At 49.9% G+C, this 26,467-nt stretch overlaps 1 protein-coding gene across 2 annotated transcripts in view; it reads left to right on the forward strand.

Moving 5' to 3' along the window:
* Positions 1 to 2,280: 2,280 nt before the first annotated feature.
* Dock1 (dedicator of cytokinesis 1) overlaps positions 2,281 to 26,467 on the forward strand; it is a 512,909-nt gene continuing 488,722 nt past the window's right edge. For both annotated transcript variants that reach the window (XM_050136678.1, XM_050136679.1), the window contains exon 1: positions 2,281 to 2,458. In XM_050136678.1, coding sequence (XP_049992635.1) covers positions 2,413 to 2,458 — 46 coding nt within the window. In that variant the 5' untranslated portion in view covers positions 2,281 to 2,412. The remainder of the gene's footprint in view (positions 2,459 to 26,467) is intronic.

Below are 26,467 nucleotides of genomic sequence, written 5' to 3' on the forward strand. Positions count from 1 at the left end.
GATCCCCCTGCTTTTATATTAGGCCCTCCCCCATTGGCCCATCTCCCCAACCTCCTGCACCAATCATTTTTATCAGAGCGAAAATGTGTACCGTGAGGTTATTGAACAATGACTATGGAGGGCTGGATAGACAGGAAGCAAACAGCTGTAGGTCTGTTGTTGAGTTGAGAGAGCTACACCCTCTCTTGAGAGCTCCGGGATGACCTGGAAGGTTGGCGTCAGCAGCGCTGGCTCACCGGTAGGGCTGTCAGGAGCGACAGGAGGATTGGGCAGAAGCAGTCACAGAGTGATTGCACAGCTGGCCACAGCAGGGCATGCTCTCAAGGACTGTCGGTTCTCAGGCCCCGGGCTCTTCTGTACAACAAGCCATCTCTCCTTAGGCGGAGCCTCAAAAGCAGAATTGAAATGAGGCACAAAAGAGAGTGATCATGTGTGCCCCTGAAATCCACCTTCCCAGTTTTCTTCAGAGTTCCAGATTCCCAAGAAGACCTAGAAAGCTCTTCCCCCCACCCCAGGAGCTTCTCTGTGACTCAGTTCTCTGAGCTTTAGCCTTACTGGCCGCTCTTTTCCCGAAAAGACCATTATTCTTCCTCCCCGCATAGGCCCTTCGCACGTTAGTCTCCCACGTTACCTTATTCATTTCTGCTTATCCTTCAAGTCTAGGCTTAAGACAGTTTTCTCAGGGAAACCCTTCTGTCAGAGCAGGTCGGGCACCTTCCACTCAGCTCTGATCACCCGGTTTCTGGTTAGCACCTTCCATGGCTTCTCCTTGGAGCAATCTGAGTCACCAGGCCACACCCACAAGGCCTAAGCCCTTGAGGTTTTTGATTGCCACAGACCGGTTTAAGTGCACGCCAGAGACCACATGGGAGGCGAGCCCAGGCCATTTCCTTCTGTGGCCCTGAAGTTCCTTATCAGTGAGAGGCACCTGTGACTTTCTATGAATCTGCGGCTTTGGTTAGAAATCTTTAGTCGCACTTTATCCTGTTCTGGGGAGGAGGCTCTTCCTTCTAGAAGCTCCTGGCTGTTGAAGCTGCATTTTGGTTGGGATGACAAGACTGCTCCAGGCCAGGGTGGTCTTGTCTGCAGCAGGGCAGCTGGTCCTTCTTTGGTTCTGATATCCAATCATTGCACTAAGTAGCCTTCAACCCTTTCAGCTGTCACTCCTCCAGCCCCTGCAGGCTCCCAGGTCACTGTGTCTGTCATTGTTTCTCAGATACAAAGGAGAGGGGGCACACGGTAAAAGAGAGGGGATCCCCTTGATCCCTTCTAATGGGCAGCTGTGAACCGGAGGCCCCGTCCCATCCTTTCCCCTACTTTTAACCTTTTCTTGCATTCTAGTGCAAACTTGGGGTTTGTCTGTGTGCAGGCCTTGAAGAACTAGGAAGTTTTGCACTTGTGGCCTGGCACTGGGTGAGTCTGAGAGCAGCCTCCTTCAAATTATGGTTGCTAGGAGGTTGGATTCTAAGCTTGGCCTGGCTTCCTTTTTCTGCCAGCAGCTCTTCCAACTTCCTCTCTTTCCCCACTTCAGCATGCCCAGGTCCTACTGAATGCCCCAAAGTTACTGCAGGCAAGGGACCTCTCTGCAGCTCCAGGCCCTCAACAAAGGGTTTTCCTAGGTCTCTCTAACCAGTGCTGATGGCACTTGGGTCATCTACCAGGTGTGCTTAGTTCGCTCAGCATGCTCAACCCCCGCAAAATAGGTGCCCACTTCACCTTTGCTGAATGAATAAATGAATGAACGCACCACGAAGAACCCCTAACTTTGCTCCCGCGCTCTCCACCAGAACAGAAACTGGGGTTCCGCACAGCAGTGAATGTGTGTGTGGTGTCTGACTCTGCATTAACCCTCCACTATTCGCGTTAGGTCAAGGCCTGGAAGGCTGCAAGGACCTGGGCCACATGCGAATTATGCAAAGACAGCGCCTCTGCGCCGTGCTGGGTACATAGTGTGTAGGGTGCACGGTGTTCCAAAAGAGTGCGGGGTACGTGATAAAGAGTGCTGGGTGCGGTGCGGAGTAGAGGGGTGCAGAGTAGAGTGCGAGGTGCTCGGTGTTCAGCGAAGAGTAGAGGATGCGGGTCGCACAGTGCAGAGTGCAGGACGTCCGCAGGCTCGAGGCAGCGGCCGGGGTCCCTCGAGGGACGCGGCGGGCCGAGCCCAATGCACGCGCGCCTGGGCGGGCTACAACGGGCCTCCGTCCCGCCTCTCGCCGGCGCTCCCGGCCTTTTCCCATCCGGCCCGCGACGCTCCGCCCGCCCCGTCCCACATGACACCGCCTCCGCCGCAAACTTTTTCCTCCCCATCCTGTCGCGGCGGGGAGGGAATGGAAGATGGCGGCCTAGGCGCAGAGTTTCCTGCCCGAGCAGCGGCGGTAGCGGCAGCGGCTCCAGGGGGCTGCGGCCCGCGCCACCATGACGCGCTGGGTCCCCACCAAGCGAGAGGAGAAGTACGGCGTGGGTGAGCAGCGCGCCGCCCCGCGCCCGCCCCGCGCGCAACTTCCCCGTCACGGCGCCCAGCCTGTTGCCGCGCGGTGCGGAGCCCGGCCCGCCCGGGGCTGGAGCCCGTGCAGGGAATCCGGGGACCCTCTGGGTTGGGAGGTCACCGCGCTCCTCATTCCCGCTCACTCGCTCTGTCCTCGTCCCGTGTGGTCCGGCGCGCGCGGGGCCTCTGGGGTCATTGTTTGCGTGCGTTTTGGCTTCTTCGGGAAACTTCTGTTTGGCATCCGGGACAACGGGTGGACACTTCATTGTGCTGTGCGGGGCTCTGAGAAGCCCCTCTTGTCCGCGTGGGGAGTGGCCGCTGCACCCGGGCAGGGTTGGTGCCGCTTTTCCCGCCTCGGAGTGTGGGGGCACCAGGGTGCTCTAGTGTTCCCAGGGCCTTGGAAACCGGCCTCGAGGGCGGGGACCTGGTTTTGCCTCTTTGTCGCTTCCCGAAGGGGTGGAGGGAGTCGAGTTGCAAGCTTCTGTTTGACTCAGTACACACTCCAGGGAGCCCGGCTTTCCTCAGTGACCGGTTAGTCCTGGGCCCTGCAGACCTTGTCTTCCCCATCAAATATCAGGGTTCTCTAGGCCGCAGGGCTCGCCGAGATTCCAGATCTTATTATTTTGTTTTCAGACTCTTTTCCCCTCGGAGCCGTTAGACACCCAGCCTCACCTGAGCGGATTCCCTGAATTGCAGACAAGCATTTCAGGAGCTTGCTGCCTTCCACCCTAAGGGCTGCCCTAGGGCACCTTCTCAGCCGCTGTCTGTTCCAGGCATGCCTTTAGCACCTTCTTGCAGGCCTAGATCAAGTCCCAGCCCGCTGACTGGAAGCTTCCTGGAGACTCCGACCTACAAGGCTGTGTCCTTCCTGTGAACTCCAGTTACTTATTTCTGTAGTGTGTCAGGGATTGTGGCCGCGGATGCAGGGCTGGGAACGCCTAGGGCCATTACCTCCCGTCTAGGCCCACAGGCAGGTTTGGAGGGCTTCCCTGCTTTGGGAACACGGGAGCTGAGCTCCGACTGCACTTGGCAGACCTTCCTGAGGCCTGTGACAGAGCTGGGCTTTCTGAGGGTGGATGGGGTGTGCAAGGAGCTAACAAGCGTGCTGTGTAGCTCCTAATGGGCTCTTTATGGGGCATAGGCTGTTAGAGCTCCATCCATCTGCATCTAATTTAAGATGGGGATTCCACTTAGGACTTTGGGGTGTGGTGGCAATGAATTCTCTTCTGGGATTGCCCAGGACTATTCAGGGAACAGCTAGAAGAGGAAAAGGAGTGGGGAGAAACTGGCATAAGATGTTCTGGAAGCAGTGAGGAAGGAGGATTGCTGGCTCCTGCAGGGAGAAAGCGGAGAAAGTTGCTGCTTGCCCTTCATCCTTGCTGCGGAAGTATAGCTAGTAATGGGAGCACTCTGGATTTGAACCCTGGCAGCAGTGGATTTACACTCAGCCCTGTTCTGGTACAGCTGCCACCATGGCCTGTGATTATTGGGTAAGGGAGTCTACTACTTTGATTTCGTCTATTTTGTGAGGCGGAGTTCCGCTGTGGGACTTCTGTGTAGACCAAGCTGGCTCCATAAACACAGAGATGTACTTGTCTCTGCCTCCTGAGTGCTAGGTTTAAAGGCATGTGTCACCACACATGGTGAGTCTGCCCCCCACCCCGCCACCTTTTAAAAGAAAAACTGGAAGACCATTTCATTGGCATTTGAGAGAAAGAAGCAGGCAGGCTGGAGATCTCAGGAGCTGTGGGGGTGGAGGGTGGTAGACAGGAAAGGTAACAGCGGTAGTGGGGTGCTGGGAGGGGACTTGAACCCTTGTACCAACCACATAAACCCAGTTTGTAGTGCAGGGTGGTGCATACCTGTAAAGCTGGAACTTGGGAGGTGGAGGCAGGAGGACCAGAAGTTGAAGGTCACCCTCTCTATCATAGTGTTTGAGGGCAGCCTGAGGTACGTGGTATCTTACCTCAAGAAGGAAAAAAAAAGTCACATTTTCTGAGGGAGAAGCCAGGAAAACTTGCAAATTTAGCAATGAAGTCTGTGGGTTCTTTTGTTGAGCGTAGGGACTTCAGTTGAGAGAGAGAGAGAGAGAGAAAGAGAGAGAGAGAGAGAGAGAGAGAGAGAGAGATCCATCCATCCATCCATGGGGGTGAGGGGTGGGCTGATACATTATGCTGTAGTATCCGATTCCTATAGTGACCTGGATGCCATCAGGGAGCCTTCTGTAGTTCTATAGTGTGACTTTACCTGGAGAAGATCAGGGGAACATTTCTATAGAGAGGGTCAGGAGGGTCTCCCTCCAGAGGAGGAAGTGAATAGCCCAGGAGGCTGTGATCTTCCCTGTTAGGTCACCCACCTTCCAGAAGTCACTCTTGGATATGGCTTTTAACATCGTGGCTTTTGCTAATACATTGATCTTAAAACTATTTTGGACAGTTCTTAGAGAAGAGTCTAAGTGGTTCTCAGTCTTCCTGACGTTGTGACCCTTTAATACAGTTCCTTATCTTGTGCTGACCCTAACCATAAAATTATTTTCATTGCTCTTCATGACTGTAATTTTGCTACGGTTATGATTCATAATTAAATATCTGAGATGTAGGATACCTGTGAAAGGGCCATTTGACCCCCAAAGGGATTGTGACCCACAGGTTGACAACTGCTGGTCTAGGGGCGGTTTTTTGGCAGCAAATTCTAGTAAAAGTGTGGAAGACTGAATGGTGTAGGAGAGGGTGGAGCTGTGTCTGTCTTCACCCCCATGAAGTAAAACAGCCGAGCTGGGGTGTAACAAGGTGTCAGAAGGCATCTTAAGGATTAGAGTCTCCAGAATGTGTCAGAGTGGAGGGAAGTCAAGGATGGATCCACAGAAGCCTCCTGGCTCTCTGCAGTTCTGACAGTTGGCACTCAGAGGATCTTAGTGGTTCCCAGGGCGGATGCTCACTGGGAAGGACAGAGTGCTTGTATGCATGGTGATTGGCTGTTTTTCCCTAAGGGAAAGTTACTAAAGATCCCCCATACCAGCCTCAGCATTCTCTTTGGAAGCCTTAACAACAGGCCTGTGTTTCTCTCCTGAGGTTCTGGTGGGTGGACCCCGCTTCTACTCAAGCCACTTTGGCCCATGAATGAATCACGAGGGAGAAGGAAAGAAAGTGATCAAAGGACATCTTTTTTGGAAACATGAATCACAGCTCATTGTTCAGAAGAGCCTGGGGACTCTTAGAGCATTGTTTGTAAATGAGACACTCCAGCTGTTTGTTTGTTTGTTTATTTATTTATTTCGGAAATGTAGAGATGAGAGTAAATGGCTGATGTATGGCTCCTGCCAGGACAGGAAATGGGGGATCCCATGATTCATTTCGTGGGGTTGCCGCTTGTGAAGGCTGCCAGCTGGCTTTCTCTCTCTCTCTTAGGCTTGGTTTGGTGGGTCATGTTTAAGGATCTGGCTTATTCATGCAGGCATAAGCCTTGCTTTAGCTGTCATACCAAGGGCTGGACCAGGTGATCTTTCCCATCACCTCAGATCGGGCAGGATCCTGTGTTCTGGAGTTAATATGTTTTGACGGCTTCTGTTTCTCAGGATCTCGCATGGGCTAGAGGCACACCTAGGGACAGTGTGTTCACAGTTGTGGAAGGCGGAGCTATAGAGGTGTGCATAGCCAGATCTCTCCACCTTGTGAAATGTGATATGCTAATACAGAAGATAGACTTTGTAGGGGTGACTAAGCTCACGAAATTTGGGATGGAGTCTCATGGTCTTGGCAGAGAGATTGGGAACAGAGACATGTAGAATGGGAAATCAAGTTCCAAACCAGATAATGACTTGATGGGCAGCTGCTGGCCCCCAGATATAGGGGCTCACTTGCAGGGACAAGACTGAGGTCCCAGAGAGCTGAGGACTGCCAGGCAGTGTGACCTCATAAAACTGGATGTTTCTGCAAACACCCCAAATGAGCTTGGACATAGATTCCTCCTGGAGTTTGCTGGTGGGAGCCTTGCTGGCCAGTGCTTCTGTTTTGAGACCCAGGGCCTCTGGGCCTCTGGCTGCAGAAGTGTGAAGCCATGCTCTTGGGTGAGTTTGAGGAGCTCTAACTGGGGTGATTTGTAAAGGCAGCAGTAGAAAACCAGAGCAGGTGGTGTGGGCAGCAGCTTGGTTCAGGAAGATAGTGAGCCCAACATACCTCACCCGCCACTTTCAGGTAGAGATCCCCAACTGGACCAGGGCATTGACAAGGTGGACACCTTAAATTATTCTTGGCTCTCCCTCATAATGTGACCCTCAACCTCGATATTCCACATATGCAGAGTGGAGCTGAGCCTGCTTATTTCTGAGTCTTGCAAGGAGCCATTGAGAGAATGTGCTCAGAGTGTGGGAATGGCATGCACCAACTGCTCAATGCAAGCAACTATTGTTTTGTTTTTGTTTGTTTATATGTGAGTGTTTGTGTATGTATTTGTACGTGTGTTTGCGTGCACAGGTCATGGCGATGATGTGGATATCACAGGACAGCTTGCAGGACTTGAATTTCTTTTCCCATTGTGTGGGTTCCAGCAATCAAACTCAGGTCATCTTACTTAGTGCCTTTACCCCAACAACTAACTACCTGCTGACCCCCGCTTTTATTCATTATTTAATAAGGTTACAGCTTTTAGAAATGGAATCAAGAAAAAACGGGTGTAGTAGTGTGTGCCTTTAGTCCTAGCACTTGGGAGGCCGTAATGAGTCTTTCTTTGTCCTGCCAGTTCCCAAATAATAACACGGAGGCTTTTTATTAATTATGAGTCCTTGGCCTATAACTTAGTTCCTAACTAGCTTTTTATAACGTAAATGAGCCCATTAATGTTAATCCACATTCTGCCATGTGACTCGTGGCTGTTACCTCTCCTCCTGCACATCTTGCTTGCTCTGCTTCCTTGCCTTTCTTCCCAGAGTCCTTTCTGTCCCAGGAAGGCCCACCTAAACTCTTCTTGCCTAGCTATTGGCCATTTAGCTCTTTATTAAACCAATCACAGTGATATATCTTCATGTACAAATACCACATAACAGGAGGCAGAAGCAAGCAAATCTCTGTGAGTTTGAGGCCATCCTGGTCTACATAGGGAGTTTCTGGACAGCCAGAGCTACATAGTGAGATCCTGTCTTGAAAAAAGCTAAAAAGCAGAGAGAGAGAGAGAGAGAGAGAGAGAGAGAGAGAGAGAGAGAGAGAGAGAGAGAGAAACAAGGGACTTCCGATTTAGACACAATGCACATGGTTCTTGGGAAAATGAGTTCCTTCAAAAGGAACTCATTTGTTTTAATTGGGGTTGTGTGTGTTTTCTCTGTAGCTTTGGAGCCTGTCCTGGAACTTGCTCTGTGGACCAGGCTGACCTTGAACTCCCAGAGGTCCTCCTGCTTCTGCCTCCCAAGTGTTGGGATTAAAGGTGCGTGTCACCACCAGGCAGTTTGTTTTGATTTTAAGACACAATTTTATCAGATTCCTTAGGCTGCCCTCAGGCAAGTATGAGCTCAGGCAAGTGATTCCTTAAAATCCTGTTTGTTCAGTGTGAAACGTGAGTGTGTTCGTGTAGACGTATGGTCTTTGCTTCAAATGCTTGAATAGCCAAAGACCCCTGGGAAGACAGACGAGGTTGGGGGCATGGAGCACGCTTTAATTATTTAGAGGGGCAAGCAGGTTGCTGCTTTGAGGTAAAATATTAGGTTTGATCCCAAGTAAGTAGGAACGTACATGGTTTCCTTCACTAGAGTTGCAGAAAAATGGAATCAGAGCACAGATAGTGTTTCTCCAAACTGGATTTTACCTTGAAACACAAATGTTTTAAATGTGTTGTTAGACCTCATTCTGGAATATTACCTGTCTGACCAGGATTGTGTAAGGCGTGGGAACCAGTCTCAGTCTGCTTCTGGGTCACTGTTCACCTCTGTGGCTGCAGGCAGTGAAGGCAGGTAATGTAGTCGGCTGAATCCTCTGTGGATATGGGGGAACCCACCAGGTCTTTTCAGTAGGACTGAGCTCTACCTTCCTCCCTCCCTCCCTCCCTCCCTCCCTCCCTCCCTCCCTCCCTCCCTCTCTCTCTTTCTTTCTTTCTTCTTCTTGGTGTGTGTGTTTGTATATAAGTGTAGGCCAGAGGTCATTGTTGGGTGTCTTTCTCTATTACACTCTCCACTTTGTGTTTTGAGGCTGTCTTCTTTCCGTGGTCGAACTCACTAGACACTGCTGAGTCACAGGGGAACAAAAGGACCAGGAAAGAGACTGTCTTGGGGGCAAATAAATGACTTCAGCTTGGTGATCATTTTGAAGCCATACTGGCTCTGCACCCAAGTGACTGCAGCCAGTAGGGAATCTGGGTACACTCAGGTGCTTTCTGCTTTCAACAGGCAGTTGGTTCTTCCCAGACAGACAAGGCAGCTTGTTAGATTTTCTAGTGGGTGTCTCTGGCGCCTCACATGTAGTGGACGACACCTCCCGGACCTCACTATGCAGCCTAGACCGACCACAGATTCATTACATAGCCAAAGATGGCCTTGAGCTCCTGATCCTCAGACCTCCCACTCCTGAGTGCTGGCTTACAGCTGTGAGTTCTTTTGTTTGTTTGTTTGTTTGTTTGTTTCATCCACTGTAGCCTTGCCAGCTTCTGTCTCTCACAAGAGTGTGAGATGCTGCAGGATGAGCTTCGGAACGCATTCCTGAGATGATGGGGTGAGTGGCCATAGTTCGTACGGGGTTCTCAGGGGACCGTGAGAGTGCAGGGTACAGGCACAGCTTGAAGGTGTCACTCAGCCTCTACCAGGTGCCGTTTAAAGCTGTGATTTGCCATTAGCTTGGGAGTGTCGCACGCAGTTCACGTGCCACCCGGAGTGATTTGTTTAACCGGGTCTGGAACAGTAGATAAGCTTGCGGAGAAATGCAGGAGCCACCGTTTCCTTTCTGAATCTGGCTGCTTGCTGCCCTCACAGACAGCTCTGCTGTTTCTTTGCTTTTTTGAGACAGGGTCTCACTGTGTAACCCTGGCTGGCCTGGAACTCAGTTAATAGACCAGGCTGACCTTAGACTCACAGGGATCCTCCTGCCTCTGGCCTGAAAGACAGTCCTTCTGGCTGGCTCCTTACAGTTATAGTTTGTTTTGTGTTGGTGTCCCTGACACAGGTGGCTCACAGCTCTCTTCCCTGCGTGCTCAGGTGGGTGGAGAGAAGTGTGCACCTTGGAGTTGGTAGTCTTTTTCCACCTGCTCCTATTGACACTTACTTTTTATTAATCAGGAAGCACACTGGAACAGGCCCTTTAGCATCACCGACTATGAGCACAGGTTGTACGTCTTCTTTTTATTTCTGAAACTCAATGGCAAAAAATTGTATGGGTCCCCCAGAGACGGGCAGAGAGGATTCTGGTGTCTGTGGTTCTCAAGATGCTCCCCATGGTGCTGGTCCAGGGCACCAACTCTGCTGAGTGCCTGTTCTGTATTGACCCGGCAGCTTCTGAGCGTGCCCTGGGGAGAACACACCTTGTAACACCTTGTAAGCTGTCTATGGCTGTGGGCTTCTTTTGGCCTCAGAGGGTAGTGGTGGAAGGCTATGGAGGAGAACTGCCTGTGTTAGGTTTTTTTTGTCTTATTACTTCCTGGAACCTGTATTTTGAAGTATTACTGCTGTTTGTGATGGAATGTGCACCAGGAAAGGCGGTGAGAACCCCGTGACAGTGTGAGGTGGGCAGGCTGTGAGGTGGGACACAGAGCAGTGTTGGGAGGCCATGTTGAGCACTGTGTGGTCAGCCCTTGCAGCCTCAGCACCTCACCGAGAGACAGGGCAACAGCAGCAGCGTGCCCCTTCCCGCAGGCCTGGAACTTTCAGGAGGGAATAGTGTTAACTCCTTAGAAAACACGTGCCATTTCTGGCAGTTGTTCTAAGTCTGAAAAGGACGTTGTGGGCTTACTTTCCCCAGTGTTTTTGAGCTTCATTTTACTGACCACGGGTCAGATTTCTGGCCACCGTTTGCTGTTCTGAGAGGTGAATGTTCTGGATAGTTCACTCGGGCTGATGGGCCTGGGCGTGGAGAACTGTGCTGGTGGAAGGAAAACAGTAGCTGCTTCCTCCTCTCCCTCCTCCTCTCCCTCTTCCTCTTCCTCCTCCCCTCTTCACTCCCTTCTCTCTCTCCCTCCTCCTCATACCACTCCCCACCTTCCTTCCCTTTTCTCCCTTTCCCTTCTCCTCCCCTCCTAGCCTTCATCCTCTTCTCTTCTTTCTTCCCTCTCCTATATCCTTCTCTCCTCCCCCTCTTCCTCATCCTCCTCCCCCTCTTCCTTCCCTCTTCCCACTCTTCCCTTCTCCCCTCCCCCACTCCTCCCTATCTTTTCCTGTTTTTTCTTCTCTCCCCTTCCTCTCCTTTTCCTTCTCCTCCCTACCCCTCTGTGCTTTCCTTCTTCCTGACTCCCTTTCTCCCTGACTTCTCCTTTTTCTTTTCCCTTCTTCCTTCCTATCTTCCTTCTCCCCCTTCCCTCACTTTCTGTGTGTGTCTCAGTTCTGTTTGGCACTGGTGATCCAGAGCTGCCCTCCATGGGCCCCATTCTATCACAGTCCCCGATTTGAACCTGCCAAGGCCAGCGTTCTGTCAGAGTGGGTTGTTGTAAAGTGGACAGACAGGTACTAACTGGTAGGTGGCTCCCGTACATGCCAGACCCCACCCTGCACAGTTCTGGGTGACACCCAGGAATCTTGTTGAGCATGTAGATACAGTGGCATGGGATGTGGATGTGTCTGCGGTAGGGACCCTGCTCTCTACCCAGGTCAGGGTTCCGCCATTGAATAAATTCTTGTTGGGTTCTGGAGCTTTGGGGTTTCCGGGTGACTGATAATCAACTGGATGTTACCTATTTTCATGGCAATGCCAACAGTTTTTCCTCTTAGAGTTCTGGCTCTCCAGATTTCATACTGTGGGTGGCTGATGAACCTTGAAATGCCACAGAATGCTCCTTGTGGCTTTCTTGGCTTCTCCCTTATCGCCTCTGCTGGGTGCCGGATGGGGTCTGGGTCACAGCCCCACATCCTGCTGTGCTTCCTTGGCTTGGCACATTTGTGCCAGATTCTGCTCCCAGCCTTGCAGGCTTGTCCTGTCTGTCTCCTGACTCTTCTTTCTCTTGCTTGAGCCAGCCTGTGGGGACAGGTACAAGGGAAGGCTGAAGACCCATTTAGAATGATTCTGAATCTCCAGACCTTACCTTACCTGAGGGGAGGAAGGAACAAGGAGGGGGATGGGAGCCAACAGGTGTGTCTCCCTGGAATCTTGGAGCTGGAGGATTCTGTCTTCATTTCCTTTACCAGAATCCCCTCAGGCAGAGTCTGGGGAAGGACCTCTGTGGCTGGGGCAAAGTCTTCCCCCGGCCTCCGTCTGAAGACGAGAGACTCAGCTCTTCCTGGTCTACCCACACAGGCTACTTACTGGGAGATGGAACAAAGAAAAAATTTCTGCTGGCAGACCGTACAGCTTGGGCTCCCATACTGCATGCCTCTAGAGTGTTCCCCAGGTTGTTCCCCTTGTGCTGAGTGATTGACAGAAGTTTCTACCCCAGAGAAACATTCTGGGTTCACGGAGCTAATTCATACCGAGCAGATTCTCAGCTTGGGCTGTACTGACTTCCTGGGCTGGGTCGGTTTTGTCACAGGAGCTATCCTGGGCCTTGCAGGATACTCTACAGTGTTTACTTAGGAATCCATAGCTCTTTCCAGCTCTTGGCGGAAAGCTCCCCCAAATGTCTCAGACCTTGCCAAGTGTTTCCTTGGGGCAAGATGGCCAAACTCACAGGAGCCCCGACTTGTTGCTGCTGTTCTGACTGGCAGGAAAGTGTGTTCTGTGAGCCATACACCTTGTTCTATGTTCTGGTCGTTTCTTCTGCCGCTGTGGTCAACACCAAGACCAAAAGCAACTTAGGGGAGGAAGGGGTTGGTTTCATCTTATACTCCCAAGGTCACCAGTGAGGGTGGTCAGGGCAGGACCCTGGAGCAGGGACTGAAGCAGAGACCACGGAAGAGTGCAACCTTCTGGCTTGATCATCTTTCTTTCTAGCTCAGACCCACCTGTCCACAGTGGGCTAAGTCCTCCTACATCAGATCAGCTATCAAGAGAATGTCCCACAGATACGACCACATTTTGTGTGTGCTGTCGCAACCCCTGTGAGTTCATATGTACGCCGTACTCCTCTGCTGTGTCTAGAAGACAATGTCTCATCCACAGCCACTGGCTCTTCCACGCCTCTCTCCCCGCCAAACTGATCCCTAAGCGTTAGTGGGAGGTGTGTGTGTATATGTGCATTACACACACATGTGTGTAGGTGTCCCTGGAAGGCCAAGGGCATGGAATTTCCCTGGAGCTGAAGTCCTAGGCAATTGTGAGCTATCCGATATGGGTGCTGGGAACTGATATGGGTCCTCTGCAAGAGCGGTATGTGCTTTTAATTGCTGACCCATCTGTTTAGCTCCTAATTTTTTTTTTCTTAAATTACATTTATTTTCACGCATGTATTGTGTATGTGTGCCAGTCCGTTACGTGGTAAAGTTGCTCAGAGGACAACTTCTGGTAAGAGATTTGATTCTTTCCTTCTCCCATGTGGGTGCTGGGGAACAAACTCATGTCACAGTTTTGGTGACATCACCTTTACCACCTGTCCTGGGAGTTTTCTGGATGTCAGGCCACTGATGCTGTGTGGATCAACTGGGGACCAACCAGCCATACCAGCCTTTCATGTAAGAAGTATCTCCAAGCCAGTAACTGGAGACCTGTCAGTCATATAGGAACCCAGACACTTTGTTCAGAGTTTTTTTTTTTTTTTTTTTTTTTTTTTTTTTTTTTTTTAACTTTTTGAGACTAAGTTTTTTTTTTTTTTTTTTTTTTTTTTTTTTTTTTTTTAACTTTTTGAGACAGGATCTCACTGTGCAACTCTGGCTGATCTGGAACTCACTCTGTAGTCCAGGGCTGGCCTTGAACTCACAGCGACCTGTTTGCTTCTAACTCAGTGTGTGCTGGGATTAAAGGCATGCACTACTACACCCGGGAACCCTCAGAGTTTTATTTGTAGAAATAAAAGCATTTTCCAAGCCTCTTTTTTTATTTTTCTAAAATAATAACTTATTTTCTTTAGCATAATTGACTTTACCAGGGGCAAATAATGATTTAGCGGGAAGGAGATGTGATTATTTTTCTTCTAAATTGCCTCACTTCTATTAACTTAGCATGATTTATTTCAAGCCCTTCCTGTCTTGTGTGTTTGGCCATCCATTTCTCATCATCACTACATGAGTGCGTGTAGGGTTGCTCAACCCTTATTCCAGGCCACTGAAAACCTTGGGTAGTTCTTGGCGGAGTGAGGGGTACTGCTTTGAGGACTAGTCTGGTGAAGCTACAGGGATGGAGGACCTGGGGTCAGAGCAGTTTCTGGGACTACCTCTCACAGGAAGGAGGAAACTTGACCTGTGAGCCTCAAGCTGTCTTCTGGTGTTTCTACCCACAGGCTCAGTGGTCACTTCCGGACTCTGGGGGGCTTAATGTCCTATGGTACAATACACCACTGCCTATTCACAGCCTCCCTTGCTGTCTGGACACGCTCTTTGTTTCCACCTGTCTTGATTTTTCCAGGCTCAGCCCTGCCCTCCCACCCAGCGTGGTGAGCGTGGCCTCTCCTATGTTACTCTCTGTAGTACTATATACGGTGCGCTTCTACTCCAGGCCCTGTGTTCCCAGCGTGGGATATGGTCAATGCATATAGGTGAAGGGACAGATTTCATCTCACCATCCCCGAGGCTGGAGTAGTGTGTATGTGTGTGTGTGTGTGTGTGTGTGTGTGTGTGTATGTTTGTGTGCGCATGTGCTCGCGCACGTGTGTGTGACTTGTGTTGCTGCTTCCAGGCTGGTGTGGAGGCCCACTGGGTGACCTAGCAGATGACTAGGGCAGTGATCAAAGCTGCCTTCCCTCACTTGTACCCTTGGCTGAATGAGTGAGGATATAGGTGGGTGGGGTGAGCAGTTTTTATAGCTCAGGAATTCTTTAGGTAAGCTGGGGCCATCACTTGCATTTTTTTGCTTTTTTTTGGGGGGGGGCTTAGAATTTCTCCTGCTGTAGCTCGACACGAGGCTCCTTTTCAGGTCTCTTTTGAAGATAAAAGAGTCCTCCATCCGACGTTGGCTCAGGGAGGAGATAGAAGGAAGGTGACTGTGTGAAGGGGGTGGCAGTTGAGTCCTGGCTCCAGCTCCACCCAGTGAGGCTGAAGCTTGTCTGGGGTCTCAGATGATCCATCAGTGAAGGTTCTGCCTCTAGCTTTTTTTCCGCCCCCAAATGCGATGAAAAAGACAGGTATCAAAGGAGAGAATCGAAGTCAAAGTGCTTTGTAAGCGCAGAACATTAAACAGCTACAAGGAACACTTAGCAGTGTCTGTTCAAATGGAGATGGGCCGCTTTTCCTGTCCAGTTCAGCCGAGGCGCGCAGGAGACTGCAGACCAAGGGACTTGATCCGGGGCGCTTGGGGTCACTAATTCAGTCCCTGACAAACGATACTGCAGGAAAATGTGATAGCTATAAAAAGTTTGTCAGTTACTCAGAAAACCACACATAGAAGTAGGAACTAGTAATGCCCCCTCCCGCCCCCACGTGTTCCCCATAGAAATAACGACAGCTTAAAAGGTGCCCGCAGACGTTGACAGTGGCACTGTTCACAGTACTCACAAGTGGGCATGAACAGCCTCAGTGTCCACCTTCGGTGAGGGGATAGTGGAGTGAGATGTTACTGAATCTTAAAAAGGAATGCTATTCACGGGGCAGCGTGGATGAGCTTGGCAAAACCCATTTTAAGGGACCATAGCTAGTCACAGAGAGGCGTATTTTACAGGACCCTGCTGAGAGGAGTTATCCACCACAGGGGAATCCATAGACTGGGCAGTTGAGTGGTAGCCTGGGGCTAGAGGAAGGGGATTGATTGCTTAACAGCTCTTTCCTCTTTCAGGGCTGACAGTATTTTAGAGTAGATGGAGGTGACAGGAGGCTCACAATATTGTGAATTTCTGATGTAAATGTTACCCCACTTAGACACTTTTACCTCAGAAGTGAAAAGATGAAGGCTAGTCTTAGCTTCTGGGCCCTATTTGGTCTGTGGGCCTTGGATTGTTCACACCTGGCTTAGAGTCTTAGGATGTTTGTGTGTGTGTGTGCGCACGCGTGGGCATGTAGAGGTTGATGCCAGTGTCTTCCTTGATCACTCTCCACTATATCTTTTCAGTCTCTCACAGAACGGGGAGAGCTCACTGACTGGCTAGGCAGGCTGACCAGCAATGCCCTTGGGTCTGCCTGTCTGTTTCCATCCCCCAGCACCAGTTACAGATGCCCAACACCACATCTGACTTTTTCTTTCTATTGATGGTAGGAATCTCAACTCAGGCCCTCATGCCTGTGTGGCAGTCACATGACCCACTCAGTCACCTCCCTGGTGCTCAGAATCTTTTAATTTTAGAATCAGTACCATTATTTTTAATGCTATTTTGTGCTGGTTGTTAAAAGAATGTAGACAATATGGAAAGTGTAAAGACCTTCAAAACAGCAAAACTGTATTCTCCACTTAGCTGTAAGCAGCATTCTGAGTTGCCTATGTGGCGCTGTTAGGCAGCGGGCCTTGGGCCCGTGGAAGGCATGAGGGTCGGTGCCTGTCTTGGTTTCCTTGCTGTGGCTGTGATGAAAGGACCCTGGCAAGAGCGGCTTATGAAAGAAAGGGTTATTCAGCTCACAGTTCCAGGTTCCAATCCATCATGGTGGGGGACCCGAAGTAGCAGGAGCTCAAAGCCGCTGCTTGCGGCACATCCGTGATCAGAAAGCACAGCAGCTCAGAGATGAGTGCTGCTCCTGCCCAGCTTCCGCTCTCCTTTGAATGGACTCCACCTAGGAAATGCTGCCACCCACAGTGGTCAGCTCTTCCCATACCCGTCAAGGCAGTCAGTCTCCCAGGTGATTCTAGAGTTTGTCTACTGACAACACAACACTGAGCCTCTGTTGGAGGCCTCCCCGAGAGTTGTCTTCCTTCTTCCGTGTGAGGACTTAGCAGAGAGGACATCTGTGAGGTAGAGGCAGGCCTTCATCACATGTCAAACGTGCTGATGTTTTCAGCCCGGGCTTCCGGCTTCCAGAGGCTGGGATGTCAAGGTGGGATTCGCATGGAATGAGCCTTCAGAGTGAGAAATCACAGTCCCTGGAAATGAAGGGTTGTGTGAATGTGTTTCCTCAGGGCGGAGGTTGAGTGATCGTGGCACACAGGGCACAGCATCAGGGCGGCTTTGCCATTTGCTTTCAGATCTGCCTGTCTGCATTTTATGCTTTTACCAGTTCACATTATTTCTACCAGGAGACTGGGGAGACTCAGTAGAGTGTTGGTGGTAAGTACAAGAGGGTGTGAGTTCAAATCCTAAGCAGCTACATAAAGGTTGGCCAGTGCCATGTATGCCTGTAACTGTAGCATTGAGGTAGGGTAGAGACAGGCAGATTTCTGGAGCTTGGTGGGCACTAGCCTGGCTGTTCAGTGAGAAACCCTTCCTCAAATTAAATAGAAAAGAGTGGAGAGCAATACAGACAGATAGATACCTGACGAATTTTCCTGGCCTTCATGTCCACACACCTGCATATACACCCACATGCATATGTATAACACACACACACACACACACACACACACACACACACATGCGCGCGTGGTGGACTCCTTGGTAGGTCCCAGGCCTACTTCTCCTTGCTGTTTCCTGACCCCCCAGGACATTTTGTGTACAATTCCAAACTCATTTGCAGAATTGCTTCTCTCTCCTCTTACCTGATGGTTATTTACCTGTGATCAACTGAAGTCTGAAAATGGTAAATGGAAAAGTCCAGATATGAATGATTCATGTTTTAAATAATTGAGTACTGTCTATTACTGTAATTGTTCTGTTACTACTTAGCTGTTGCTGCTTTCTTCCTGGGCTGGCTTTGTAATTGAACTATAAGAGACCATGCCCAAGTGGGCAGGTAACTTAAAGGCTACTGGCTGTAGTATTTCCCACAGCATAGTAGCTGGGGTTTCAAACTCAGGGCCTCATTATTGCATAGCAAATGCACTGTTTACTGAACTCCACCCAGCCCTTGCTCAGGTGAGCGTGTAAGGGCTGTGAAGGACTCCTGCAAGCCAGGGCATTGCCTGTGCTGATTGGGAGTCTGACACGTGTGAGGCCAGTGTGGGTGGCATCTCAGGTGACCACGGGTCTTGTGTAGGACTGGAATAGGAGGGGAATGTTTTTGGTGTGGTGAGTTGTAGGTTGGCTGAGTGTGATAGCCGGGGTTGGGGGAGGGAGGTTGACTGTGAAACAGTTAAGAAAGATCTAGAAGTGGAAGCCTTAGTGGCACTTGTCTCAGTGTGAAGCCTTGGCTGTCTTGACTTGTCTGTGAGCAGAGGTGTGTCAGCAGAGATGGACAGCGCCAGCCTCCTGCCCCTGAAGGGGACGGACAGGAGCGCAGCACACATTCAAACCACCTGCACATGGGATGCCACCCCCGAGTAAAGAAGCCTGAGAGCTGTTCCCCCATGACAGAGCCACCTCAGTTTTCTCCTGCTTAAAAAAACAAACAAGCAAGCCAACAACAACACCAGCACCAAAACCCACCCCAGCAGCCCAGGAATACTAGAGAGCTGTTGAGTGGACTCATCAGCTTTCCATCCAATTACTTTATGTTTGTTCTCATCCTAAAAACGACTTCCATGCTCCAGTCTGAATTGAGATTTCTAGGAAAAGTAGACAAAAGGAAAACGATTGAACTTTAAAAGCCGTTTTCTCATCTTTTGCATGTATTTGCATACCAACTGGAGAGAAACACAGCCACTTAACGCCTGGGTTCCCTGGCTATATCATGTCTTAAATATTTTCTGATGGAAGGCAGTGCCCGTTCCAGGTGAAATTGTAACCCTCAACTCCTTCAAAGTGGTTGAGGTTCTAATTGAGCATCCCAGAATCTGACCTGGCTTGCCTGAGGATCGTTATTGTGAGCTAGGATGAGGTCTTGATAGAATAGGCTGGGCCTTTCAGCCCGTGGCACTGTGTCCTAGTGTGAGGGACAAGACGGCCACCCGTGAACAGGGCAGAAAATAGAGTTTTGCTGTCAAAGCCCAGAAAGGATGAGGAAGGTCTGTGGAGCACCCAGAACTACCAGGAGCTGGGAGGCTCAACAGAAGGGCCTCTTGTCAAGGCTCGGAGTACAGCCCTGCTGACCCCTGCTCCAAAGCTGTGTGAGGAAACATTTCTGTTACAAGTGTCCAAGTTTGTGATACTTGCTTATGGAGCTGCAGAAAGCTGACACAGAGGTGCAGCAAGGACACAGGAAAAATTGGCCATTTAGAAGGAGAGAGTCATGAAGAAATAAGAACCTAGGGTGGTGGTTTGACAGAGAATGCTCCCATTAGGTTCATATATACTGATACTTGGTCCCCAGTTGCGGAAACTATTTGGGAAGGATTAGGAGATGTGGCCTTGATGGAGAGGGCATGTCCCCGGTGCTGGCCCTGTCCATTTAGCTCTCTCTGCCTCCTGGTTGTGTGGTGGGGGAAGTACGTCTGTATATGTGTTGCTTTTATTGGTTAATGAAAAAAGCTGCTTATGGCCAATGGCTTAACAGAATATAGCCAGGTTGGAAGATTATATATATATGTATATATATACATATATATGTATGTATATATATATATATATATATATATAGAGAGAGAGAGAGAGAGAGAGAGAGAATATACTGAGTCAGGGGAAAGCTGTTTAGCCACCACAGGAGACAGACACCTTCACTGGAGCCTGCTGAAACTCTGCCAGTAGGCCACGACCTCATGGTGATGCACAGGTTAATGGAGATGGGTTAGTTTAGGGAGTAAGTGCTAGCTAGAAATATGCTTAAGCTATTGGCCAAACAGTGTTTTAATTAATACTGTAATATTTAAGTGTAATAATTAATTAATAGTTTTGTGTAATTGTTTTGGGTCTGAGCAGCCGGGAATGAATGGGCAGCCTCTGCCTACAGTTGTGTCTTAGGATGCAGGCCCCCAGCTACTGGTCTCGTGCCATCCCTGTCTGCTGGCCTTCCGTCATGCTCCCTGCCATGGTGTCCATGGACTCTAATCTTCTGCAACTGTCGTTCTCAATGAAGGGCTTTCTTTTCTTCCTCGGTCATGGTGTTTTGTCACAGCAATAGAAAGGTAGCTAAGACACCCACCCAGAGAAGACATTCATCAAATGTAGGGTAAAGCCAGAGTCAGAGTAAGGATGCGGAACCTCCAGAGACTTCAGGGAGTTAGAGGAGGGATGGTGACTGATGGGACCTAGTTCCTTGGGACCAAGCTCTGGGCTTGTGTTTGGGACTGGTGGTGGGCTCTGCTCCCTGGGTGACATGCAGCTGGATTTGCAATCTTGCCCTAGTTTTCCTGGCCTCATCTCTTCTCCCTCTTCTCTCCTCCACTCCCTCCCCTTCCCCCCTTCTTCTCTCCCCTGGTTTCCTGTCTCCATCTGATTGATGAATAAACAGGCGCAGAGGAGTTCCACTCAGATTGTCTTAGTTCACTTGACCATCATTTTGACATCGCCAAGGCGTACCTAAGGAGGGAGTCTTTACTGAGGGATTACCAAGATTAGATTGGCTTGTGGGCATGTCTTAGGGTTTCTGTTGCTGATACAAAACACCATGACCAAAAACACGAGTTGGGGAGGAAAGGATTTGTTAGGCTTCCCCTTCAGCATTGTTGCTCATCACTGAGGGAAGTCAGGACAGGAACTAAACAGGCAGGATCCCAGAGGCAGGAAGTGATGCAGAGGCCATAAAAGGGTGCTGCTTACTGCCTTGCTCAGTCCAGGGATGGCCCCACCCATTATGTCCTGGGCCCTCTCACCTTGATCACTGAATGAGAAAATGCCTTACAGCTGGATCTCATCAAGGTATTTCCTCAGTGCTGGGAGGCAGAAATGGGTGGCTATCTAGCTCACTGGCTAGCCTGCCTGTCTTACCTGCTGAGCCTCAAGAAAAGGTGGATGGCAGCTGAGAAACAACATGAAAGTCTGTCCTCTGACCTCCACATGCATGTGTACACACACACACACACACACACACACACACACACACACACACACACGAGGCATTCACCAGATGCAGAATCAAACCTAAACCAGAGGAAGGGCCTACAGTCTTCAGAGACAAGGAGGCTGGAGGAGAAGGCGTGCTGATGGAACCCATTTTCCCAGGGTCATGCCCCGGGCTTCAGTATGATTGATTGCTGTGTTCGAGGCTGGTGGTGGGCTCTGCTCCCAGGGGTCTCATGCAGCTGGACGTGCAACCTCGCTCAGCACTATTATGTCTCCAGATCCCAGTTTACCAGGACTAGGGAGGACTGCTTCTTGCTTTCCATTCATAAGCATCTTTTTGCTCAGTTGCTGTGTAGCCAGTGTTGCCCTAGCCTGAGGGTCAATTTCTTGAGTCTAGATGAGTATTTAATCAGGGCCGGGGGCTGGTCTTTAGTCTCTGCAGGCATTCATGTGTACTGTGTGAGGATTGTTGGGGGCTGTGGACCCCTGACCCCTTGACTTTCTTTGCCTGCCTCAGACCCTTTGCCTGCTGGAGTGAACAGAGTAAACAACTTGTTTTCCTGTGTCTGCAGCTGCTCTAAGCTTGAGACCCTCGTGAGTTCCTGATGGCAGTTCCTGGTGGGTTTTACAGCTTGAAAAATCCCAGGAGCTTGGGCGTGGCTATCAGTTAAGGATCCCTATATAAGCTTCCCTGGAGCACAATAAAGTTAGCATTCTTGTTTCAAGGATGACCTGTGTCCTCTCTCTGACTGTATGTGCATGTGTTCAAAATCTCCAGCCCTTTCCTGGCTTGCTAACTGTCCCCTAGTGCAGGCGCTACAAGGACAACTTCCTGGTCCAGAGGGATTGTGGGAAATATGTTCAGACAGTTCACATTTGGTAGCCTGCACCACTTTCCTGCCATAGATCGCTCAGATGCAGGCAGTAATCTCTGGAAGCTGATTTGCATTGGCATCGACTCTGCATCCTATTGCCAGGCCCCATTATGGACTATGTGGTCACTGGAATGACCTGGTACCCCGAGGGCTCCGAGACTGTGTGCAGGTGGGCTGATGAGTCCTGGCAGTACTGTGCTGCTTGTATTATAATTTCTGATATTTACTGCACCCACCATCTGTGGACTGTAGACCAGATAGCCATTGCTACCCTGTGGTGCTGTCCTGAAGATTAAGTGCCAACACAGGAGACATTAAGATTTATTGGACTTGCCCTGCTATGGTCTAGAAGAAAATGGATCTTGCAGGCTGACAGTGACAAGGTTGAGCATGCAAAGGTATTGTTCTTGGACGAAGAAGGGGCCCGAGGCTCCTATAAGAGAAGGGCACAGCTTCCCCACAAGGTGCCTGGTGCCCTTGGGAGGATGATGAAGGCATGAGGAAAGAGGAGGCGGGTAATGACAGCGGGAGACCGTGGTGGGGCTGCGCAGACTTAGACTTTGTATGCTGGGAGAGTGAACACATGGGTGACAGGCAGGGCAGCCTGGAAGGGGCTCAATGGCCCAGTTCTAAGTTTTGAGTCATTTGCAGTTTCAAAATAAATACATTGACGTTTTGCCCGATGTCCAGCTAGCCAGTATGACATTTACTGCTTTTAGGTGCCGTGTGGCTGTTGACCTTGTCTAGTGTCAAAGCAGCTTTGATACCCAAGTAAACCCCTAATGTCTGTGTGTGGAGGTGAATTTTCCTTGTTTGTTTTTCTACCTTATTTACTGAGGCAGGGACTATTAATCATACCCAGAGCTCACAGATAATGATCAGTTTCTCTAGTCAGCTCCCTTTGGGGATCCCCTGTGTCCTTCCTCTCAGGCTGGAATTGTAGGCAGGCTGATGTGCCCACCGGGCCATTACGTGGGTTCTGGAGATCTAACCAGGAACTCTGGTCCTCATGCTTGCATTGCGAGCACTTAACCATTAAGCCAGCCCCTTAACCCTGTATTCTGAATATTTCAAATGCATGCAAGTCTCGGTTATATGGGTGTTTTATTTCGGCATGTTTTTGTAGCTTATCTATTCTGTATAAAGTCTCAATACTTCCTTCCTTTATATTACTGAATCTTGTTCCACTCTATGAATAAATTTCATATTTACTCATCTGTCAGTGGACACTTGGGCTGTTTATATCTCCAGGCTGTTTCACTTCGTCCTGCCTTACCATTCCTGTGTGAGTATCGGTTTGGACATGTATTCAGTGCTTTTGGAGATAGGTCTAGGCATGACCAGATACACTGTGTTGCAGCCTTCTCTCTGTCTTTCCTGAGCCCTGAGGCAGAAAGGGAGCCCTCTCTGGCTGGTCTCCCTAGCCATCCTCTTCCCTGCACATGCTCTCTTGTTTAGATAGGGAAGGGTGAGCGCCTTCTCTGCCTCTTTGGGAATCAGGACTTGGGTAGTGGGGATTCTGGGCTTACTGCTAACACCCTGGGCTCCCTCACCTTGACCACAGAAGTCCAGGCCAAGGTATGATTTGCTGAAGAATAGATCTAAAACACACAGAGACAGAGCTGCCTGTGCTCCCTGGGGGCCAATGTCCTTGGCATAAACGGTGCTGGGCCCAAACCAAGGACCCAGGTCCCCAGGGTTCTGGATCCTGCATCTCCTGATCTATTCTCTCAGTTCTACATGTGTCCTCTTGTTGGTCTTTGGAGCCCATCATGGCTTTTGTTAGCAGTTCAGACATTTGATTCCCAGGATATGAGAGGAACTGGAGGGGGAGGGTCCTCTTGTCTTGTTAGGTTGCACAAGGCTGCATCTCCCAAACTGTGGTCAGAGCCCTGGCACCATGGACAATGTCCAGAGGAGTGAGCTGCTTTTGGCAGTAAAGGTTCCCTGGCCTGGTTCCCCTACATCCAGCTGAGGCCCGATAGTTACTATTTGTTGGTCCAGAGCTCCTTCTCTTTGTGGGGTCTGAGACTACACCTCTGACATCAGGGCTGGCCGGCTGACTGGTTGGCTGGCTGGGGAAAGGAACAATGGTAGGTGTAGGTCTCTACCTACCCTTCCAGTTCTGCATCTGAGTGGCCAACTGCTAGCAGTCGGGCCTCTGAATAGGAGGCAGATGTGTCCCAAGTCTGACAGGACCTGAATGGGAGACATTGGGAGAGAGGAAAGGAGGCTGCTCTTCGGGAAAGGAACATGAGCTCCAGGCTCCACTGCTTCTTCCTCTCCAAGCAGAGTGATAGGAGCCCTTGTGGACATGGCGTGAGCTTGTGTGTGTAATGTCCATAGGCCTGCCTGCCATGCTTGAAGTCATCAAACAATAGCAGTTGCACACAAAACCGGGCACTTTAACCCCCAGCCATGCAAACTTCTAGAAACTCTCAGAACTCAGCCAATGGTGCCCACAGATTATGGGCCTTGGGGACCCAGAGGGAATCTGCCCCTCATTTCTTCCATAGCTGCTGCTGTGGTCTTGTCATTGCACTTGACCCTTGGCTCGTGTCAGTGTTACACAGACCATGCTCTCCTTGTCTGCCATGTTGACCTGTGTCCAAATCCCCCTCTTCTAAGGACAGCCATGAAAGCTGGTGTTCCACCTCATGCTTCCTTCCAAATGCCCTTTGAGATTTTGATAGCTGTACCATTTTTTTTCCTGCCTGTTTTAGTAAGGAGACTGAATTAAGTACACATGGTTGATGGGATGATAGCTGACTCTGGGTATTTGGGGGACTACTACTCTTGGTGACTTTCCTTGCTTCAGAATTTTGGCTTAAATTGATCTTAATTGATGGAGAAGAAAGCAGTTCTGGCTAGAGGAGAGGCACACCACTGTTCTGCCTATTCTTCCAAATCACAGTGAGATCACAGAAAGAATCTGGGGCACTCAACACTCAATATTCATTTCCAGTGTGTCTATGCTAGGGAACAAACTCTTCAGCCCAAATAAATCAGAGTGCCTCCCTCTGTAGCTGGCAGGCTGCGTGTAATTAGTTTATCAGGGAAAATTTGACTAGTATCGACGGGAAGTGGGGTTGGGAAAGCAAGCAGCCACAGCTAACTATCTTATCAGGGAAATCAAAAGTGTCTATTGAATTACAGTGACTCTGTTACGTTACTTGGCCACTCCATCAAGCTAATCCTCCTGAGGGTGATTAGAGGCAACCACAAATGCATAGATACGAGAAATCTAACAGATGGATGCACAGACAAAGTAATTATGAACTATGCATTTACATTTTTCTGTCATAGTGTTTCAGGGACCTGCTGGGCCGGGGTGTTGACGTGGTTGACACTGTAAGCTTGATGTGGTGGCTTCATCTTCCTTGTGAACTTAGCAGGGCTCTTGCACTCCCAGAGATATTGGGGACTCCTTGTGGCTGTCTCTGGTGGGTAGAGGAAATGTCTTTGGTTACTTTTGCATCCCTCTTCTATGGTTCTGTAAAAGATGTGACGTTTAATAAGTCTGCTGTTAGGATTTGAATCGGAAATGTTCCCAACGGACTCATGATAGGGACTCTTGGTCCCCAGGTAGTGGTGTGATTTTGTAAGGCCTTTTAGGAGGTGGGGGTCTAGCTGGCAGACATAGATCACCAGGCAGGGACCTTGGAAAGTTCTGTCAGGTTCCTGGTCCTGTTTGCTCCCTGCTTTCCGATCTGCTGTGATGTGAACAGCTGTCCTCTCTGTGCACTCCAGACACCATGATGCCAGGGTTGAGCAGCTGTGGACTGCACCCTCTGAACCACTAGACAAGGTTAATAGTTCTGCCTTTTAGTTTGTTCTAACAGTTACTTTGTTGCAGTGACACCAAAGTAACTAATTGTCCTGCCTTATGTTGTTACAAGGGGGACAGCACAATCTAGGTAGTTGGGAAAGATAAGTTACTGCTTCCAGGTCTGGAGGTAGTGAAGGCTTTTAATAAGGGATTATGTATGGGGCTTGTGATGCCGTGGTGAGTCAGAGTATAGGTGTGCTCAGGTGTCTCTTCCTTTAAAGATGCCGATGCCTTGGGCCCCATCTCATGACCTCACCTCTGGAGCTCTGCCTTCAATCCCTTTAACATGTCAATGAGGAGATTAATTTTCCAGCATGTGAACTTCTGAGAACCAAACCGCAGTGGGTGGATGTCATAGCTTAGATGGGATTCCCCCAAAGGAATGGAAAAAGGGCTTTGTTTGCAGATTGAAGTCCTGAAGAGATACATCTGGACCCTGTGATGCTAGCTAGCACCAGCTCTGCTCCTGTGTGTCTTTGTGTGTGGTGTACAGATGTGTACCTAGATCTTGGGTACTTGGTGTGTGCTTGGAGGCCAGGCATCAGTTTTATCTTTCTTCCTTTATCGCTTTCCACCTTGTTTTTTTTGGGATAGTGTTTCTCCCTGAACTTCACCAACTCCTCCTCTCTCTGACCCCTCAGTGCTGAGTTTATAGGTGTGCCCTCTCCCATGTGCCTTTTTGTGGTAGTGCTGATGCAGAATTTAAACCCTCACTCTTCTACTGCACTTTACTTCTTCCCAGCCCCTTGACTTACCTTTTAAAAGAAAATTTGTTTTTACTTTTAATTGTCTATGTGTGTGTATGTGTGCACGTGCATGTGGGTGCAGCCTGTGGAGGCCAGGAGAGGGTCTCAGATCCCCTAGGGCTGGAGTTGGACCCCTGGAGCTGGAGTTAGACCCCTGAGGCTGAGTTAGATCCCCTGGGGCTGGAGTTAGACCCCTGAGGCTGAGTTAGATTCCCCTGGGCTGGAGTTTGATCACCTGGGGCTGGAGTTAGATCTCCTGGGGCTGGAGTTAGATCTCCTGGGGCTGGAGTTAGATCCCCTGGGGCTGGAGTTAGATCCCCTGGGGCTGGAGTTAGATCCCCTGGGGCTGGAGTTAGATCTCCTGGGGCTGGAGTTAGATCCCCTGGGGCTGGAGTTAGACCCCCTGGAGCTGGAGTTAGACCCCTGAGGCTGAGTT

This window comes from Alexandromys fortis, unplaced genomic scaffold, assembly GCF_014885135.2.
Source record: "Alexandromys fortis isolate MF-2015 unplaced genomic scaffold, M_Fortis_MF-2015_v1.1 scaffold_3, whole genome shotgun sequence".
NCBI lineage: Eukaryota > Metazoa > Chordata > Mammalia > Rodentia > Cricetidae > Alexandromys > Alexandromys fortis.